This window comes from Paralichthys olivaceus, chromosome 7 (genome assembly GCF_024713975.1).
Source record: "Paralichthys olivaceus isolate ysfri-2021 chromosome 7, ASM2471397v2, whole genome shotgun sequence".
NCBI lineage: Eukaryota > Metazoa > Chordata > Actinopteri > Pleuronectiformes > Paralichthyidae > Paralichthys > Paralichthys olivaceus.
Window position 1 is genome coordinate 4,009,974 of NC_091099.1, and position 20,787 is coordinate 4,030,760.

Here is a 20,787-nt window from a genome sequence, read left to right on the forward strand (position 1 = left end):
AGTATTTCTGGTATGAACACATCTTGAACATGAGCAGCTTGAACAAATTCTGTTTTGGTTTATATATTTGGCTGCAACCCGCCTTTTCCAGCTCAGACCATCAATATGGTTTCATGAAAGTCACGTCCTGATCGGTTTTCATCACATGAATATTTGAATGTAACCCAGGACTGGATTTCATTCTTCTGTCTTCGTAGCAGAGGGTGTGAGCGCCGTGGTGACAACAGCCCGTCTTCCAGGGCCAGGCCCAACCAGACCAGTCGATACAGAGGCCCGTCATTGTTTTTCCTAAACTGCTTAGAGAGAGCGAGGCTAAAGCCTGCAGAGCCACAGACCCAGGGGAAATATGGCCCTGTCGTATTACCCTCGCGCTGCCAGACACAGACACACACACAAATACATTCACACATTACAGATACATTATGCCAGAAAAATGGAAAGACTAGAATACAGAATAGTCATGTCTCTTAGACTCCAACTTACTTAACCAAGATAACGACCGTAAGTTAATGTTGTGATTTACATTATGTGGATTCTGTTTTTTGTTAGACGGGTCCCATTAATAACATGACATTCTAATCTGTCTATTCTCTGGTCTCTGCTGCATCACGCATAAAAAATGTGCACGTGTCTTTGAGCTGTGATGATGATGCTGATGGCTGTGCCACCTTTAATGTGCATGTGTGCTTGTGTGAGTGGCGGCAGATGATTAGTGTCACATATCTGTGTATGTGGCCTGGACTGAGGGGGAGGGACAACTAGAAACATCACATTAAGGTCAAAGTGCGACAAGGACGATCAGCGACCTTAAAGGAATCTCACTGCAAGTCCTGTAAAAAGCGAGCCCACAGATCATCTGAGCAATTAGCTCACAACGACCCATTATGAGGTTTAACTGTCAGGCGACCTCTGTAGTAATTATGATGGGAGCGATGGAGGGAGTTACGGGACGTAGAATATCAGGTGACAGAGTGAAAGTGAGGTCAGGGGGAGGTGGACGGAGGAGTCGACACAACACAAGGGTACGACTGCTGTGCATTTCCTGTTCGAAACCAAAACATGGTTCATTTTATCAGTGAATCAATCAATCAATACAAATCCAGTACAACACAGACACACACACACACACATAGACACACACACAGGGAGAGAGAGAGAGAGAGAGAGAGAGAGACACTGTGCTGCTCTGTAATGATGTAACAACTACACAGTGTGTAGCGGAACAATGCTGTGTGTCTGTGTGCGTCAGTCAGCACATAAATTTGTGTCAAATGTGCAAATGTGTGGTTAACTGGAGGCTGTGTGTGTGTGTGTGTGTGTGTGTGTGTGTGTGTGTGTGTGTGTCAGACAGTACGCATGCCCCATCACTGCTGTTTTTAACACTAAATGAAAAATCACCTTAGTCGCTTTGTGGTCATCTTTGGCTTCAGTGTATTTATAGCTCAGGAGTTGACACTCTTCCAACAAAGTGTGTTTCTATGCATGCGTGTGTGTGTGTGTGTGTGTGTGTGTGTGTGTGTGTGTGTCTGGGACGAGCAGATGGGCTGTCTTAGTCCGCTTCCTCTGCTCCCTGGCCCGCATTTTGCTCCACCCGTCCAGGACAGGATGCTGCCTCAGGAGCAGTTCGAAAATAAACGCACCCCCTGCCCTTAATATCCCACTGACACGTATTCCCTGCTCCCCTCCCACTCTTCTAACTCTCTCTGTCTGCGTTTGGCCCCCCCATCCCTCTCTGTCATCTCCCTTTGTAAATGACTCTCCAAACTCCTTCTTTAAATTATCTTTTTCCAGCCAAGTCACGACGATCACTACCTTTCTCCTCCATCACCACAGCCAGGCTGACCTCTCTGTACACGTCCTGTTTCGGTGCGCTCCCTCCCTCCCTCCCTCCCTCTCTTTCTGCCACGGGGAGTTCCCCTCTCCTGTTGCTACCGGCCCAAACAACCACGTTTGGACCAGTAAACACGACCCAAAATACACTCACAGCATGTAGGACACACACAAACACACACTCATGCACACGTGAAAGGTAAACATGCATGGATCTGAAAAATGCAGATAGAGAAACATACGTAGAAATAAATGCACAGACAGGATCCACCTGTGCACACGTCTGTATGAGTGTGTTTTGGCAGAGCTGATAGAACATTACACCACGCAGAGTCTGTCCTGCTCTGTGACACATTGCCTCTGTTCAGCTGTCACACACGCGCACGCACACACACACACACACAACAAAATGACAAGAACACAGTCCAAGCTGTTAGAAACCCTCCAGGTGCTGGCTCACGTAGCGTCATTCCTTTGTATCCGTCTTTACCTCTGTTTATCTCTTTTTCCCGAGTTATCTCCTTCTGCCTCTTCCTGTCTCTCTGCATCTTTCTATTTGTTCCTCTGCTTTACATCAAAGCATCAGAGTAACTTCTTTTGACTCGTCTTCTTTTCTCCGCTCCGAGACCCACTGCGTGCGACCCACTGTTTTCTGATGGCGAGTTTCGATCCATGCAGACGCACACAGGTGTACACACACATAAATATAACATTTCCAGATGATTAACTGATCCCGTATCAAGATTTTATTTCTTCTATCTACATCCAGCATGAGCGGAATGTGCTTTGTATTCACAGTGTGAATGTGCAAATGTGTTAACAGATGCAATTTTTCCTCAGGTGGTCAGAGAAGAGGAAAAGTCTCCTGAGACAAAAGGACAATTAAACACGACGACAGTACCTGCTTTCCTTTTTTTTATTGCTTTACCTTGTTTTTTGTTTCTTTACATACTGTTTTGCTCATTTACCTCTAGTACTTGCAGTAATACTAGAAACTGTGGTACTGTGGTAGCATTGTGGGTAAGGCTGTTCCCCTCTCTTTTGTTTTGAATCTCTTATTGTTTCCGTCTGTCTTTCCCCTGCTGCAAACAGCTTCAAGTCCAGGGATTCAGGGAGGTAAGACTCTGTGTGTGTGCGTGCGTGTGTGTGTGTGTGCATTTGTCTCCCAGGTCCCCATTCTAATAACACAGTCTCTCCCAGTGAGCAGTGGGGCAGCTGAGTACGCTCCCCTGTAACGCCACGGGGATCTACGGATCAAATTCACACACACACACACAGACACACACATACAGCCAAGGGATACATGGATCAGAGAGTACGTACTTGACACAACACTCACAACTGACAGCAACACCCAGACACTAGCAAACATGCGCGCACACACACACACACACACACACACACACACACACACACACACACACACACACACACACACACACACACACACACACACACACACACACACACACACACAAACACAAACACACACACAGAGACAAACACACGCACACATAAAAATCCTATTGCCAGTTCAGCCACATCCACACCTTTCCATAATTCAGTTAGAGGGAGACAGTGAGGCTCTTAGATACAGACAAAGACAAAGACAACATTATTCACAGACAGACTACTAAACAGACACACACAGACACACACACAACTCTGATCTGAACCAAACGTAATGAACTGTCTACCAAGATATCCTCCGCTCCGCATTAACCACCAAAAATACATCACTTGTGCTTTGATGGCGTAGATTTAAATATTTATTATTTCGCAGGTATAGATATCTTGCAGTAAGAGGAGGCTGGTCGATATCTTCAGGCTGCAGTACCTCATACTGGCTGCATGCAAATGAATAACACACCGATGGTGATATACTGTAGTATCTCTGAAAGAAGTCAAACTGTGACTTCAAATGTGAATAGACCTCTGTACATTATATGTCTGTTACTCTGTCAGGATGATTTCTCTCTATCCATCCATCCATCTATCCATGCACTATATCTTCTGATAAATGTCTCCACAAGGGAACAGCTTATCTTTATACATGTCTGTGCACATGCAGAATTCTCCATCAGACAGGAGCGAGAGAAAGAAAAAGAGTGAAGGAAGATTCAGCAGAGGCAATGAACACACAAAGAAAGAGGGATCCCCCTCCACAGCCATCAACTCATCTGTCCATTTATTCCTCTGACCAGCAATCCACCATCTAACAGTGTTTAAATATTTACCACAGCTAAAGGAAATAGTAGCACAACGGATGCAGAAGCAGAAAAAGGGGGGATGATCGGGGAGGAGTGCAAAAGTGATGGATGGAGGGAGGGATGGAGGGAAACATTGAGGGCAGAAGCTGCAGGATAGCTCCCCCTGGAGGCGCAAGAAAAATGTGGAGATCCAGAAGTCTGTCAGGTGAAGTAACAGGGGAGAAAGTCAGAGCTGATATAGAGCAGGAGAGAGTGTGAAAATCATTACACTACTGGAGATACTCCAGATGTTTGATAAAATACTGGGCATTGTGCACTCATCCATCCATCAGTCAAGAAAAGAAAGAAAGAAGAAAACTAAGCAAAGCAAGGAAGCACGAATGAACAAACCAACAAAAGGAAGGGAAGAAAGAAAGAAAAGTACGGAAGTGAAGGAAAGATAAAAAGAACATTTCATTAAATTAACAAACATAAAAACAAACAAGAGAGAAATAGGAAGAAAGAAAGAGAAAAAAAAAGAAAGCACAAACAAATCAACAAACAAACAAAGGAAAGAAAGAGAGCAGGAAGCACTAATATAAGAAAGAAAGAAAAAAAGAACAATTGAACAAAAACAAATGAACTTACTAACAAAGAAAAGCAAGAAAGAAGAAACTGAGAATGAGAAAGTCGTCTGTGAAGTCAGGGAGTAAAGACAGAGCGAGATCCAGAAGGGCCTCACTGATCAGGGCCACAGCATTTCTTATTTACACACACACACAACACACACACACACACACACACCAAAACATTTCTTATTTACCAGCTTACGTCTGCACTATTTATGGGGCACTGGGGAGAGGCACTGAAGAGAGGAAGAGAGGAGAGGGGCTAAAATATGCATAGGGGCTGGTTCTTCTGGGACAGATGGGGGAGTCAAAGAGAGAGAAAGGGGAGAGAGGGAGAGAGAGAGAAAGTGGGAGAGAAAACTGCACGAGGGAAAGTGGAGAAACTGTGGCCCCGCTGACTCGAACGGGAAAGTGGTCTCAGACTTATGACCTCCCACGTATGTGTACAGAGGGGATGGACGGACAGATGTGAGAGCGGGTGATTGAGGGAGCGGAGGAGAGAAAGCGAGGACCTTTGTGTGCGGAGGGGGGAGACGGATAGAGGGGTGAGGTCGGGAGGGAGAGGAGATGATGCAGTGACGTGTTTGTGCTGCAATGACTCTGGGGTGTGTGGCTGTGTGAGGGAGAGAGCAGGACATCATACGGCTCCTCTGAGGGGATGAGAGAGGCCAGAAGTCTTTTCTATCTGGCAACCTCAGTCCAACACACACACACACACACACATATAGTCTTGTCTCTATAGCATTAACTTCTAACCCACTCTAACCTCAACATGAACCACTAACTTTCCAAACCTTAAACTTTGCCTTAAACTAAAGCTCACCCCCTACCCTTATCTTAAAACACCTGAATATTTAAAGATTTACGTTATGGAAGTAAGACAAGTCCTCATAAGGTGTCAACAGATTTAGGACCCGACAACATTAGCAATTCCTGAACCACACACACGTTTGAATACACGCACGCACGCACGCACGCAGGATAACAGCGAGCAGTGGCATTAACCTCCATGGTTGTAGCTCTCCATCTCTCTCAGTCAGCCTTTCTGTCTAGCCCACTTAGAGAACCCTCCCATGGGGCAATGGAGCTGTAGCAGGTCGGGCTCAGGCTGCAAGTTTTCTCTCTCTCGTTCTCTCTCTCTCACACACACACACACACACACACACACACACACACACACACATATAGACACAGAGAGACACACACTTGGGCCAGGACCAAAGAGTAACAAGATGGATATAGCCACAGTGCAGCAGCCAAAGAGAAAGAAGAAAGAGGAGCTGAGGGAAAAAGAAAGATGTTGAACTGAGCTCAACTTAGCTGGAATAAAAACAACACAATTAAACTCCTCTGACCAAACTCAGGTGAGTCGGTGTTGATGTGTGAGCTTTCTGTCCTTATAGATTTTCTTATTGCTATAAAACCCTCTGTCCAATATAATATATATAAAAATAAGAGATTCTGCTCCAAGTCGTGTTGAAGATGTTTAAACATTTCAACTCGCAGGTTAGCTTGATATGAGTCAGAGACAGAAATATCAAGAAAATCGAATTATTTAAAATAATTATTTTTAGGGTTAAATGCTGTTGAATTAACATACTTGTGTGTACATTTAGAATCTTAAAAAAATTCAAACTAAAGTTGAGATATATACAGTTCGTTAATATAACCGCACTGACTCCTGCAGCAGATTACTGACCTGAGGAGTATTGGTGTTTGTGAGGTCATACAGACTGTGAGTTTACGCACGTATGTAAAGGTGTTTGGAGGCGATCGTGTGTGAGGTGTGAGTGGAGCCTGTGTGTGGACATTAACCGACAGGGTCCAGTAGTCACCCTGCTGTTAAATGGACTGGCCAGCCATATGCCCACCCCCCTTTAGGCCCTATGTCACTGCCACTGTGTGTCTGTGTGTGTGTGTGTTAGCTGAATGAGATCATCTTACAATTAAATAATCACAAGTAAAGAAAATTTCATGTGCAGCATTTCTTTCATTTTCTCTGTTTGTCTACGTCTCCCTGCAAACCAAACGCTGTCCAGTGCATATCATCATTTACGACTTTCAGTACAGACTGACAGGAAATCAGTATTATTAGCTGCAGCCAGAACCACGTCATGCAACTGTACAGCCAGTGAAGGTGTAGTGAACAAAACCTAATCTAACTCCTTAAGATTTAAGAGAACAACATGGAACATGCTGAGATTCTATTCCCCAATTTAATTTCCAGCCCCGTTGACAATTGTGATCATTTATAACTCATAATGAAGTCACAACGCTCTGCTAGTGAGACATGTAGATCACTTTGTGTCGGCGTACGTGGCTGCACATGTCCTGTTTGATCATTTCTGTAAGTCATCTTTAAAACAGACCGAGCTGCAGGCGCTCCACGAGACTTTCCGTAAAAATACGTGCCGTCTTGAACTCGCGTCTCTGGCAAACGCAGCGAGCGACGGCATAAGCTACAGATTTCACCTTTAACAGGACTGATGTTTAACCTGAAGATTTTGCAGGTCACTGGTCTGCTGCCAACAGGAGTACAAAAGATGGAAGAGGACAGGAGGGTTTACATCATCGCGGACCAGGCCACAGCTGCTCCAGGACCCACTCTAGGGTGACTTATAGCCTCTTTCCTCTTTCATATGCACACACACACACACACACACACACACACACTGAAATGTGTCTGGACTCTAATGACATGAAGCTTGCCAGAACCCTGCTCAGACCTCATGAGGAGAGATGGAAAGAGAGGGACGGAGGAATGAAAAAAAAAAAAAAGGTGGAGGGAGAAAACGGAGATGAGCGGTAAATAGAGGACTCTGTGAGTGAGGGACAGAAACAGGTAATGAATGTGCTCACTGAGGAGGGGAGGAGGTCGCCTCGTTAGACGGGTACCAGAAAACTATGTTTGTCTTTAGAATAATTATTACACTTCCTCTCACTGGCGACACATCGAGACACAAACTGTCCGTACCTGCACACAACATTTTCCTAATCTTGGCCAGAAGGGAGCAGGACACAGACAAAGGTGACCTACCTGTAGTTCTGTCTGAAAGAAGAACTTCTGCGGACACTGGGAACAGTCGTAGATTTTGTCTTCCTGTCCATGGACGGCAAAAATGTGCTGCTGGAGCTTGTTGGCCTGCACAAACACTGGGAGAGGAACAAGCACAAGTTAGTCAATGTGTATTTGATGGAGTTGGTCACTGCAGCTGAAGGCATCAAAGTGTCCAAGAAGAAATGGGGGGAAAATATAAACAACAAGATTTCACAGATTAGACAAAAAATGTAATAAAATATATTATGTGGAAGGTCTGAACAGCGTCTCTGTGAACTGTAGAATCACACTGATCTGTAACATGTGCATCTCAGATCTGATCTGCTAAGTTCAGGTCAAAGGTCAAAGTTCACCAAAGTTTAACTCCACACGAAACTGTGCTGCGATTCACTTCACGACAGGAAGTGAATGTTTCATCGCCTCCTCGTTGTCGCAGATTAAATGCGAACTGAAAGAGGAGGTTGCCACTGAGACATTTGCTCATGTGTAACTGGGCCCTTAAACTGAACACTGCGAAACAATTACTTGACTATTTATTATAGGCAAAGAACCAAAGGACGACTGGGTGTTTGGTTCCAATAAGCAGAAAAAAACACACAGAGCAAATGAAGGGCTTAAAGAGAAAGGAGGGAGAACACGGGATGGAAAAAAAGAGAGCAAAGGGAGTAAGACAGAGAAGGAGAGAAACCGGTGAGAGAGCTATCCTCAGCAGACCTTGTGATATTTATCAATAAATTATCTCTTCTCTTTTTTTAATTTCCGCTCCAGTGTTGTCTCATGCAATTTTTTTCCCTCTTTCTTTCTCTCCCCTTTGTTTCAGTAAACTTTTGGTTTTCACTGTGAGTGTGTGTGTGTTGAATTATTAAGCCTCCCCGTAGGAGTGGTGCCCATCTTACTAATTCATAAGCCACTAAGGAATAGAGTTAAAGTTTAAAGCGTTGCTGTGTACCTGGGGGGGAGAGGCACACAACACAAGACAAACTCAACAACTGAGGGAGGGGGAAAAGGGAAAAGAAAAAGATGGAGTGACAGAGAGAGAGAGAGAGGAAGAGAATATGGGGATTCAGTCAGAGATGGAACAAGGGAGGGAGGGAGGGAGAGAGAGAGGGAGAGAGAGCAAAGGTGCTGACTGAGTTGCTGGTAAGAAACTGTAGTTGTTGAACAGATCTTAAAACACCAAAGGTCTAATGCCGGGAGTTTATTTCGGCCCCCGAGTGGATTGCAAATGTAAAAGTCGCTTCATATTTTGCCTGTTTGGTTGGTGGTATTATTACATGAACTCCTGCACACACATGCAGTCGGTTCCTCTTAAGCACGGGCACCCCGCTGCAATATCACTCCCAAAGTTAGAAATGTTAAAACAATGAATATTCCTAATGTGTTCTTGCTGTTTTCCCAAAACCCAAAAACCTTTGCAGCCATTAAAGCACATTATCTCGATGCATCATGATGTGAGGAACGCAGAGGGAGACATTTCTGAGCCACAACAGGTACCGCAGCGGATGTGAGGGAAGATTTAGGCACTAACCCTGCGTCCTGCAGCAGTACCAACCTCACCTTGCATTTTTAATACACACATACAGTACGTATAAACATTTGATTTGTAGCAGTGACAACTTTGGTGCTAACCGTTAAGGGAATGTTATGGTTTGGGTCTATTTTGTTAATTTAGTTTTGTTCTTTTTCACTTTGTTTGTATGATAAGTATTTGTCTTATTGTTTGGGCCTCTCTAACCCCGGATGACAGATCATGTAGAGTTAAGTCAAGGTTATCTAGATACACTACATACTGTTTTTGTGTTTTCATTGGATCTAAGTTTGAGTTTGGAAGCCAGATAGGAAGCGAAGGAAGTTACATCATATCTCTGACCCAACAATGGTCAGGGTTTCAAAATAGTCTCAGTTGTCAATCAGGACATTTCTCTCTTGACAGCATCAAATAACTAATTAAGACAAGAAAACTGGGCACTTAAACAAACATCTGTGCAGTAAGAACGACTAACAATGACTTATAGTAAGAATTATTTTTTTGTTTGATCCATGTCCCATTCAGTAACATGGAGGCGGCAGGATTTATGATATACTGCAGCCAGCAACTAGAGGGCGCCACTTTGGCTTCACTTTGAGGGAGCTGTCATGTCGTCCATCTTTGTTTACAGACACACTAAATATCTTCATGTTTCTGTTTGTTGTGAATACAAAGCAAACAGGACACGGGTGAGTAGCAGTTTTCTGTGCTTCTGTCCTTGAACCTGATTGTGTGTTTGTGTGTTTGTCTGTCTGTGTGTCTCTCTCACCTGTGAAGCAGACGGGACACTTGAAGGTACCTCCCATGCCTTCGAAGCTGTGCTCTATCAGGTGGCAAAGCAGCTTGGCAGGTGAGTCAAACATCTGGTTACACAGCTTGCACTCGTGATTGATGCCCTCCTCTGCAAATAGGAGACAGACACGCATGTGTAGGTTGGATTAAGCTCATGAAAACAGCAACATATGACATTATATTAAAATACTAACACCACACAAACAACAGATGTCTCATACGGAAATTTCCAGACACTGTCAGATAAATACTCATATGCCACTTATATGAAGATTTCTATGAAGACGCTTGTGTATGACGATACAGGACCTGCATTAGTAACATTAATCATGACTCTCCTGCAACATTTTGGGACGTTATTAGTTACAGTTTGACAAGTGATGTCTGACGACACAACATGAGGTGAGAAAACATTTTGTCCCCGTTCACATCCATTGCGATGTTTAGTATTATTCATCTTGATTTTACAAATGTTATATAGAAAATACATAGAAATATGTGCAATTACAATAATACAAAAACTAATGAAAGTGTCCTAATTAGAGACAAGAAAAATCCAAAAGCAAAAATAAGCAAAATAATAATAGAACATTGCTCAATATACCACAATAACAGATTTAGATGACTGACATTATTATCAAAAGACAGATTACACCTTAAAATAAAAATATACGTATACTGCTTGATGTTTGGCGTAAAATTCTGTCTTATTTGTGTTTAAGTGAAGGCAGTTATCAGATGTCCAAGTCATTTCATATGGACAAATTCAACTGAATATGATTGATACACAAAATGTTAAGATATCCCACTAGAACAGCTAGAGATCTTTTTCAAGAAGTGGCACATACTAAAAACAACATAGGACCCAGAGCAGAACCCGGTGGGACGCCACAAGACAAAAGTGCTCTGTCTGACATAAACTGAACCACACAGACCGAAAAACTCCGACCAGCAGGTTGGGATGAGAAGCAGTCCTGGGCAGAACCTCAAACTCCCTCTTCCCCCTGCTGCACAATCTCATTTCATTTTTCCTTACACTCCCCCAACTCTCACACACAGCAACCCCAGTGCCGTACCTGCCCCAACTGGTAATTGTCTGTCCTCCCCACTGGGGCTGTGGATGATCTGCCCTTCCTATAGCCATCCTTCCTTCCCTCCCTCTGTCCTCGTTATCCGCCCTCCCCCACTGCAGTCACTCAACCATCCCTCACTTTGCCCATTCCTCCCTACATGTCTCCCTATAGTCCCTCTTGGTCCATCAGTGGCTGATTAATTTGTGTGTGCTCCAATTCAAACCCCTCACCATGGGTGTCTGGTTATGTTCTAAAACGGGGGCGCAAACTTGTAAAGATACAAATAGGGATGGGGTCTGGGCCGAGAGAAACGATAATTCAAAAAAACTAATTTCCAGTATTTTTACATCACTTTACCTCTTAGAAAACAGCGATTAGTTAGATCGGGGGTGCTATGAAAACCAAGAATGCTCCAACAGCAGTATCTAACTGGGTGGATCAGGGCAAGATATGATAATTAGAGTAGTAGTTGTTTCATATTCAAAAAACAGACGTGCAGCCTAATAGGTTTCAGAGGCCTGAGAGGCCATCAAGGTCAAACAAGGACAAACATTACACCAAACATCCTCACAACACATAACGGTAGGACTCAGATAATTAAACTGGTGTAGTCGTACTGATATACAGGATCCATCTCAACTTTATTATCTTATATTAAGAACTATGAAGTTGACTCCAAATGGACCAGTTTAATTTTAAAAAATGAGGCAAAACGGATGAATGAAAGAACAGAGCGGTGCATCCTCGTGTTTAAGAATAAAACGATATGTAAAAAATAATTTAATCTCTGAAAATAGTCTTTATAACTTGAAATAAGTAACTTTCCACCTCTGGACACAACTATCACATAAACTTTACTTATGCCCCCCCCCCCCCCCTTTTCCGATTACTGTATAAAGAGACACACTGTTGTTCAAACACTGCTCTGATGTAAATAAGTAGTGATAGAGCTGGTGTCACCTTTAAATATGGTCGGATATATCTCCATCAAACACACACAAGACTGTCTGCAACACCCCTCACTGGAGGATTATACCATCGTTGTGTGTATCTGTGTGTGTTTGTGTGTATCTGTGTCTATTTTAAGAAGGTGTGAGTGATATCACTGCACCCTCGGTGAAAGGCCAGATGAAAGGTGGGCGTCATAAACACACACACAAACACACACATGGACCCCTTGACGATCAGGTCTCCCGCCTGTTGTCTTTATCGCCATTGTACCTTGAGGGGCCAATACCCCAGTCGCGCCCACACGTGCTTGCGCTCGCCCACACACACACACACACACACACACCACCGTAGGACAGTGCCGCCTGGAGACATCAGATGGTGTCTTTCTTGGGCCAATCTGCGATCCCCCGTAGAGTGTTACACACATCTACACCAACGAGCACAGACACACACACACACACCACCATGCACACACATCCTGAGAGATACACTCAGACAATTCATTGTTTGTGTTCTGCCTTTTTTTCTCAACACTCATTGACAAAACCAATCCCCCAGCACCTAACCCACACCTCTGACCCATTAACTGTCAAAAACAGAGGACTAACCCCGATTCAAATCTTCGCCCATCGACATGTCCTCACTTAACCAGATGTCCTCAGTCCAATGGTTAAAAAACTCAAGCTGGTCCTTACAATGTATAGCCACACTTGTATAAACACACACTTGCATGCACACACACACACACACACAGCCTGCAGAGCTACAGGGGATAGGGAGGTTAATAACATCTTCAATCATACATCCATGACACCCATACTGACTAATACCCACACGCACACAAAGATTCCTATCTCTCCTCGCCTCAAAGGCCGACACAAGGGTGCCCTAATCCCATCTCAATAGTGTGTGAGCGTATGTGTGTGTGTGTGTGTGGGTGCCACATGCGATTGTATGGCTGGGATGGCGTGCTCCATGGTCAGGGTCCCCAAACACCCCCCCACACACACACACACACACATACACAGACAAATACAAGCCTCAAAGGCTGCTAGGTTGTGTGGGGCGCCAGTGTGTCCGAGACACACTGAGACAGATAGAGCTTCATTATCATTTACTCGGAGATTGAAACAGCAGGAGAGAGTCACATGGAGTGAGACACACAGAGAGACAGAGAGAGAGAGAGAGGGAGGGAGGGAGGGAGGGAGAAAGGGAGGAGCACCACCAGCACCATCAGTTTAAAAAAAAAAAAGAAGTCATATTTCATATTTTCATTATTACTTTAATATTCTTTAAAGTAATTAGTAAAGGAGCACTTTCAATTAACGCTGTGAGAGACACATGTATTGTTTCGACTGAAGACGCAAACGACAGAGATACATATGGACAGAGGGATAAAAAGAGTGAATCTCAGTGTGTGTGTTTGTTTGTGTGTTGGGGGGGGGGGGGGGCCTCTGTAGAAGGCACCTTAAAGATCTCGCCCTCCGTAGGGGCGATGCTTTCCTCAGAAGTCGCGTCACCCTCTCCCACGCGTCCAAGATAAGAGGACGTGCCCATTAGCCAGTGAGATTTTACGACGGTGACATCCTCACACACGCCGAAACAACAAAGTCACTGCAGGTATTCAATTCAATTACGAACTCACCGAGTGAAATTAAGCTAACTGATAACATCTGCAACTCCTCATACTTCACATAAGACAACTGACACCGACACCTGTAACTTCAATTACTAATGCAATTACTTTACTGACATTTCCCAAAAGAAGTTTATTTCATTTCCTGATTATCCTGACATTTGTTTTTATATTATATGATTAATAATTCATCCTAAAGCCCTCAGATGCCCAACCAACAGTCTGAAACTGAAAAAAGTAAAGATTTATAATCCGAAAAACAAAGATGCCCACAAATCCTCCGACGTCACACCTCAGAATTTGCCTTTTTGAGTGTCCCCTCCTATGATTGTTGTTGGGAGAATGTGTGCGAGTGTGCGTCTCCACAGGTGACATCGTAAAGCCATCAGTCATACGAAAGAAACTTCAGCAGCTAATTAAATGTCAATCAATTATAGCGAAATTGAAAAGTAAAAAAAAAGAAAAAAAGAAAAGGCAACTGATGTGAAAACAACACAACCAGAGTGAGAGAGAGAGAGAGAGAAAGACAGAACGAGGGAGAACTGAAGGGAAAACAGTGAGGTGCAGGGAGATAATTGGGCTGTCCGGAACAAGGGCATGGAGAGAGGCCTCCAACGCCTGTGTGTGTGTGTGTGTGTGTGTGTGTGTCTGTGTCCCATGAAAGAGTTCTCTTTTCTGACAAATACATTGTTTTGATCAGTGTGTGTGGGGACCGCAGTGTCTGTGTGCTGTCCCCCTCTGAGACCCAGTCCGTGTGTGAGCGAGTGTGTGTGTTGCACTGGTGGATCAAATGCACTCTGTGAGGCAAAGCGTAACGGCAGGATTCTGTACGACTCTGTCATCTCACTATGGGTCACACACATATCCACACAGACACACACACACACACACACAACCCTGGGAGGCCTGTGCTGGGACAGAGAACACAGGGGAGAAAGGGATGAGAGGAGACAGTGAGCAGGAGAGAGAGAGAGGCAGGGTGAAGGTTAGGACTCAGAGTTTGTTATCGCACAACAGAATAAGAACTTTTTTTTCTGCACATTAAAAAGTGTCAGAGGTAGTTTTTTTTTTTTTTTTAAACCTTTTATCCTCGTCACTAATTTTGCCAAGAGACATGTCCACCGTCTTTCTTTTCCCTCGGTAGTAGCAGAAGTATAAAAGCGATAATATCATACAAATATTTCCTCGTGAAGTTTGATGTGTCAAAGACACTCAGAATGATCTGGATTCATAGCAATACGGAAAAATAATATAAAAATGCTCATTTCAGTCCAAATTGATAACAATGAATGTGACTTTAAAGAACGTAGTGGTTTTAAACTTTTCCTTTATGAGCGGCGAAGGGCAAACACTTTTAGAAATCTGAAGTCGGACAATTATTTGTTACACCTCCTCACTGTGCTCGCACAATGCAATACGTTTATTGAGTAAAAGCAAATTGCTCTAATTATTGATATTGTTGTATCGCCCAGCCTGAAGTAGCAGCTGTACTGAGGCAGTTTCAACAAAGAGAAACACAAAAAAATTGATAGAAAATATTGGAGGAAAAAGTACGAACCGAAAGTACATGTGGACAGAATTTAAAATAATGTGTGGGGATGGACAGAAAAGAAAGGGACACACACAAAGAGAAAAGAGCAAACTGTATTCAGACATTACAATTCCACTCTCTCTCTCTCACAGACACACACACACACACACACACACAGCTCATGCTCTCTCTCAGTCTCATTCTCCCATTACCGTCCTCTCTCTGCTAATTGACCAGAGGAGAGGGACCAGGTGGCATCATCCCCATCACACCAATGTACACACACAAACAGACACACACACACACACACACACACGCCGGCCTCATCACGGACTCCTGTAACATGCAGCAGAACATAGATGAGCTCCCTGATTTGTGCTTCCTTCCTCTGTTACACACCACACACACACATACAGTGTGCACGACATACACACACCTTTTAACCCTTTCTCAGTCTGAGCTTGGAAACTCCTTAGGGTGCTCTCGCCCGCCCAAACTCCCTTTCTCTCTCTGTCTCTGTGCGAGCTGTTGCTGGGGGGGGGGGGGGTCCCCTCAGGTATTGCCTCCCCCCCTTACTCCCCATTATGACCCTTCCCTGCCCCAAACCCCTCCATCCTCACACTATTTGAGGCTGTGTGTGTGTGTGTGTGTGAAAGAGCAGTGAAAAGTGTGTGTATGTGTTTGGTCCCTTGCGGCACGGAGGCCGTAAACCAAGCCAGGCGATTGATGGCGGGGACAGGCGAGGGGAGAGGCGGCGAGACAGAAAAGGTTGGAAAGAGAGAGGGATGGAGAGGAAGGAGGACTATAGAGGGAGGAATGGAGTGAGGGCTGATGGGATTGATGGAGGGAGAGCAACAGAGGCATCGGGAGACAGAAAGAAAGAAAGACAGACAGAAAGAAGGAGTGCAGCAGAGAGGAGCGCTGTGGACGGAAGGAGGAGGAGTGTGCACCTCTCTGGGGGGCTCGCTCAAGGTGTGTTTCCATGGCAACCGGGGGCAGGGGGGCTGATGTGTGTGGGGGGGGGGTGCGCTTGACCCACTGGTTGTGTGGGGGCTGGAGAATAACACACACACACACACACACCGACACACACACACACTGACACACACACACACAACCTGCTGCAGTGCTGGAGGGGTCCCAAGAGTACCCCCCACCTTTACTCACCCTCTCCCCCTCTCTTTCTCTCTCTCTCCCTCACTCATTCTCTCACACACACACACACACACACACACACACACACACACACACACACACACACACACACACACACACACACACACACACAGAGAAAGAATGCTGCAGTGCCGAAGTCCCGTGAGTACGCAACACCCACACACATTCTCCCTCCCTTCTCTCTCGTCTTCCATTTTCCATGTCTGTTTCTATCACTCTCTCTGTGAGGTAATTGTTAATATTTTCATCATTTGTTTACTCCTCGTCGAAACCGTGTGGATTTTTACATTTTGCTGAATGAAGATGAGGCAGAGTTACACCCTGGTGATTGTTTTTACTGAGACAACCCGAGGTTGACCCGCTCGTGCATTCAGGGGTTAACCTCTGGTCATGTCTGCAACTTTAGGTCCGTCTGCACCTTAAGTGGAACCTGGTTTTCATGATTCACTTTTTTATTTCTCTGTCTTTTCTCTGTGTTGTGTTCATAAGTGTGCACATCACTTGTGTATTTATCAAAGCTGAACAATGTCCGACCCACGTTCTTCCCATGATGAGGAGGTTGACAGGTCAGATTAAACATACTGATCTATGGCTGCAGTTATGAAATGATTGAAACTTTATATGTTATAGAAAGTTGTGTCATTACTGCAGCAGCTGAAGGAGTAAAGGTCCAAAAGAATTCCTCCTTAATCTTCATCTGTTATGTTTTTCATTATGTTTAGTGACAGAGAAAATCCACTTTAACATATCAAACATACACAAGTAACGAAAACGCTTGCACACCTGAGATCAACCTGTAAAAACCACAGCTCGCGGAGACTCATACACACAAACACACACAGACAGACAAACACTCGGTTGGCAGACGAACACAGCATATGGCGATGACCAGTTTGTGTTTGTGTGTATAATGAAAGGAAGCACAAAATGAGCATATTTGTGCATGTGAGTGTGTGTATGTGTGTTTATGTGCGTGCATGACAGTGAGAAGGCTCTTGGCTTCGACAAGACCGAGCGCTCCAGCTTCCTACTGTTATGTAATCTGATAGGGAAAATCCAAGCTGGTTCATACACACACACACACGTACACACAAACCGTTACCTCTCCCTCTCTGGTTAAAGTTATTTAAAGGATTTAATTACGATAACATTATAACTTTAACCTTTAAATCAGAACAACTTTAATAGTTGTGTTCATTTGTTTCTGTAAGAATACACACAAAGTGACCCTCATTCATCGTAACAATTTTACATGATGAAAAGTGTGTTTTGAACGGACGCAGTGACCTTGACCTTTGACCTTTGACCACACAATTTCTCATCAGTTTATCCATGAGTCCAAAAACACGTTCGAAGAGTTTTTAAAGAAATTCCCTCGAGGCGCTCTCATCAACATCATCAAGCTCACACGAAAGGGGACGGACCGACCGAACATAATAAAAGTAAAATTTACAACCCAGTTCAGTGGGTCAGGTCGATTAGTTGTTAAGACGGGTTTATTAAGTCTTTACAGATCCCTCCAACAGCAGGAAGCAGGTGTATATTGAAATATCACATTAACTACACAGACACACACACACACACACACACTGTCAGTGTCAAACACTAAAAATAGACGTACACGCTCCGACACAGGATGTTTAGTGTCATCAGGAGAGCACTTGACTGCGACAATGAGCAGCTGACATGTAAGTCTTGTATTATCATAATGAGCCTTTAATATTCAAACAGACGACGTGCACACATCGACGCTCCGGCCGCGGAATCACCACACAGGACTTTTACAGCAAAGTGGGGGAATAATAGTATCCACTGATCAACACACACGTAAACCTAATAACACACACACACACACACACACACACACACACACACACTCATATACAAACACCTCTTTTTACCTCGTTAGCAGGGATGAGAGTAATGAATGCAGAGTATATTTGTGTTTAGAATCTTAATTGAAAGCTTGAAAGTGGCCAGGAGGGAATAAGCCTAATCACTCTGTGAGAAAAAACATCAACACACACACACACACACACACACACACACACACACACACACACACACACACACACACACACACACATTAACGTACAAGTTTGTCTGTCCCAAATACAACCTTTAAAACTGAAGTACTTCTCTTTCTCTAGTCACACGTTCTTCCGATCTCTCTCCCCTTATTCTTCACTGTCTCTTTTGACCTCTTCCTTTCCTCCCTCGGTTTTTTCCCATGCTCTCTCCATTCTCCCATCTGTTTACATATGTAAAACACAACTACAGCCCCCTGGATGCACATCGAGAGTTGATATGTTTGCGTGTTGATGCTTGTTAGAGCTATAGAAGTCATCCACAAGGACTTATAAAAAGAGTTAATGGTGGTTGAGGGCATGTTATCATTAATTACAGGTATGTTTAATTCTACTGCACAGGTTTTTTTAAAATTTAGTCATAGTCAATTTAGTATTGTTGGTAAAATACACATACACAATGTTAAGGGATTCCCTGCAGGTGATTCTGAGATACTACAGTTATAAATGTGCGATGGATGGAGGGATGGATACACACGTACGTAATGGACAGATGGATGGACGGGCAGACAACCTGAAAACATAGTGCCTCGGATAAAAAGTTGCAGCCGCACTCGGGTAAGAGAAGAGTGAAGGAGGACATGTTTGAGTGAAACGTGGATCAAACATGAGAGCCCACCCACATTCATGCATACCCCCCCCCCCCCCACATCCAGGTTAGCAAGCACATCTGTATCCAGGGCTAATCACCACGGCAACAGTAATCAAGGCTCTGATCTGGTTGTCAAGGTGATGGAGAGAGGGTCACCCCTAACTGTCTCTTCCTTTCTCTGAATGACTATATCCTTCTGTTTTGGAAACATGTTGTGAGAGTTGTGTGTTTGTGTGTGTGTGTGTTTGTGTGTGTGTGTGTTTGTGTGTGTGTGTGACATGTGGGGAGACAAAAGACACTGACAGAGAAAGGTAAAAAGAAAGAGCAAAGGTGTGTTGTGTTGATTAACAATTCAATAATGTTTCCTTTTTTTGAGCTAAATCTACCAGATATCTGTGTGTGTGTGTGTGTGTGTGTGTGTTTACCTTTCTCTATCTAATCCTATCCTGCTGTTTACTGGTGTGTGTGTGTGTGTGTGTGTGTGTGAAGTATGTCTATCTCTGCCAATGTGTGTCTGTGTGTTTCTTTAATCTGTGCTCCCGGGGGGAGTCAGAGGGAGCTAGCAGGCTTATCCCTGCTGCATCTCTGCATCCAAATACCACTAAAAAGCAAATCTCCATTCCACAACAACAACATTAACATAGACACACACACATACACACACACACACACACACACTTGCACAAAAAAACTGGGGAGAAAGGCCTGAGAGACACTCTTAATTGTCTGTTCACCAAACTCCACCCGAAAAGCACTCCCCCCTGCAGACACACACACTTAAGTCATGTGAAATTATTAGATGACCAAAGACTGCACCTCCCAGGTTGAGGGTGGACACATGCGGAAAGTAGAAGGACACTGAGGAGAGCGCAGACGACCACCACGGTCCAACAGCCTCCTTATGAAACCGCATTTAAATCAGAGGTTTCCATCAAGATCCATGAATGAATCTTTTTTTAAAAGCCCTATCTGGGGATTATTTCTTGGACCGTTTCGCATCCGTCTTCCAAGTTTCATGAAAATCTGTTTTGTGGACCTGCTGACAAACAAACAAACCAACAGACCGGGGCAACAACATAACCTCCCTGGTGGCGTTTACTGTTCTTGACATGCCGTCATGTATCTGCTGCTTTAAAGTGAGGAAGATATAAATAAAACATATAAAACAACCACGCTTCCACGGACTGACAGAAGTTGACTAATACCTACATGGTGGCTTTTTTAACAGTTAAATGTTACTTTGAAGCACAACCCTTGAAAGTGACAGAGGAGGAAGAGGGAAGTCAAGAGCAGGAAAAGAGAAAAGGAGCAGAGCCAATAAGAGCTCACAGCAGGATGCTAATAATGCAGCTCCAGCTGTTCCAGTTAACCTGCAAACTGCCCATCTGGACCCAGAGAGACAGACAGAGCTATAAAGAGACAGAGCGGGAGACAGGGACATGTATGGTGAGAGAGTTAGATTGATAACACGAAGTAGAGATAGGTCTTAACATTTATTTTAGTAGATATCACAGAAGAAGGGGTAAAAAAATGCAGATTTCCCAAAACCCAAGGTTGTTTTCAACGGTCAATATATTCAAATTTTATCAAAAAGAGAAAAAGTATTAACACGCCACATTTAAGAAGCTGACAGTAAATGTTTGGTCTTTTTTTTCTTGGTAAATGTTCTGTGGGTCAAATACTTGTTTTTTGAGTTGTATGTCACAAATTCAGAC

The 20,787-nt window shown here is 44.0% G+C and overlaps 1 protein-coding gene across 2 annotated transcripts in view; it reads right to left on the bottom strand.

Annotated features, from left to right (window-relative positions):
• The window catches only part of znf423 (zinc finger protein 423), a 128,726-nt gene that overhangs the window by 4,280 nt on the left and 103,659 nt on the right, over positions 1–20,787 (bottom strand). For both annotated transcript variants that reach the window (XM_069527954.1, XM_069527955.1), the window contains 2 exons: positions 10,004–10,135; positions 7,686–7,801 (listed from right to left, as the gene is read on the bottom strand). In XM_069527954.1, coding sequence (XP_069384055.1) covers positions 7,686–7,801; positions 10,004–10,135 — 248 coding nt within the window. The remainder of the gene's footprint in view (positions 1–7,685; positions 7,802–10,003; positions 10,136–20,787) is intronic.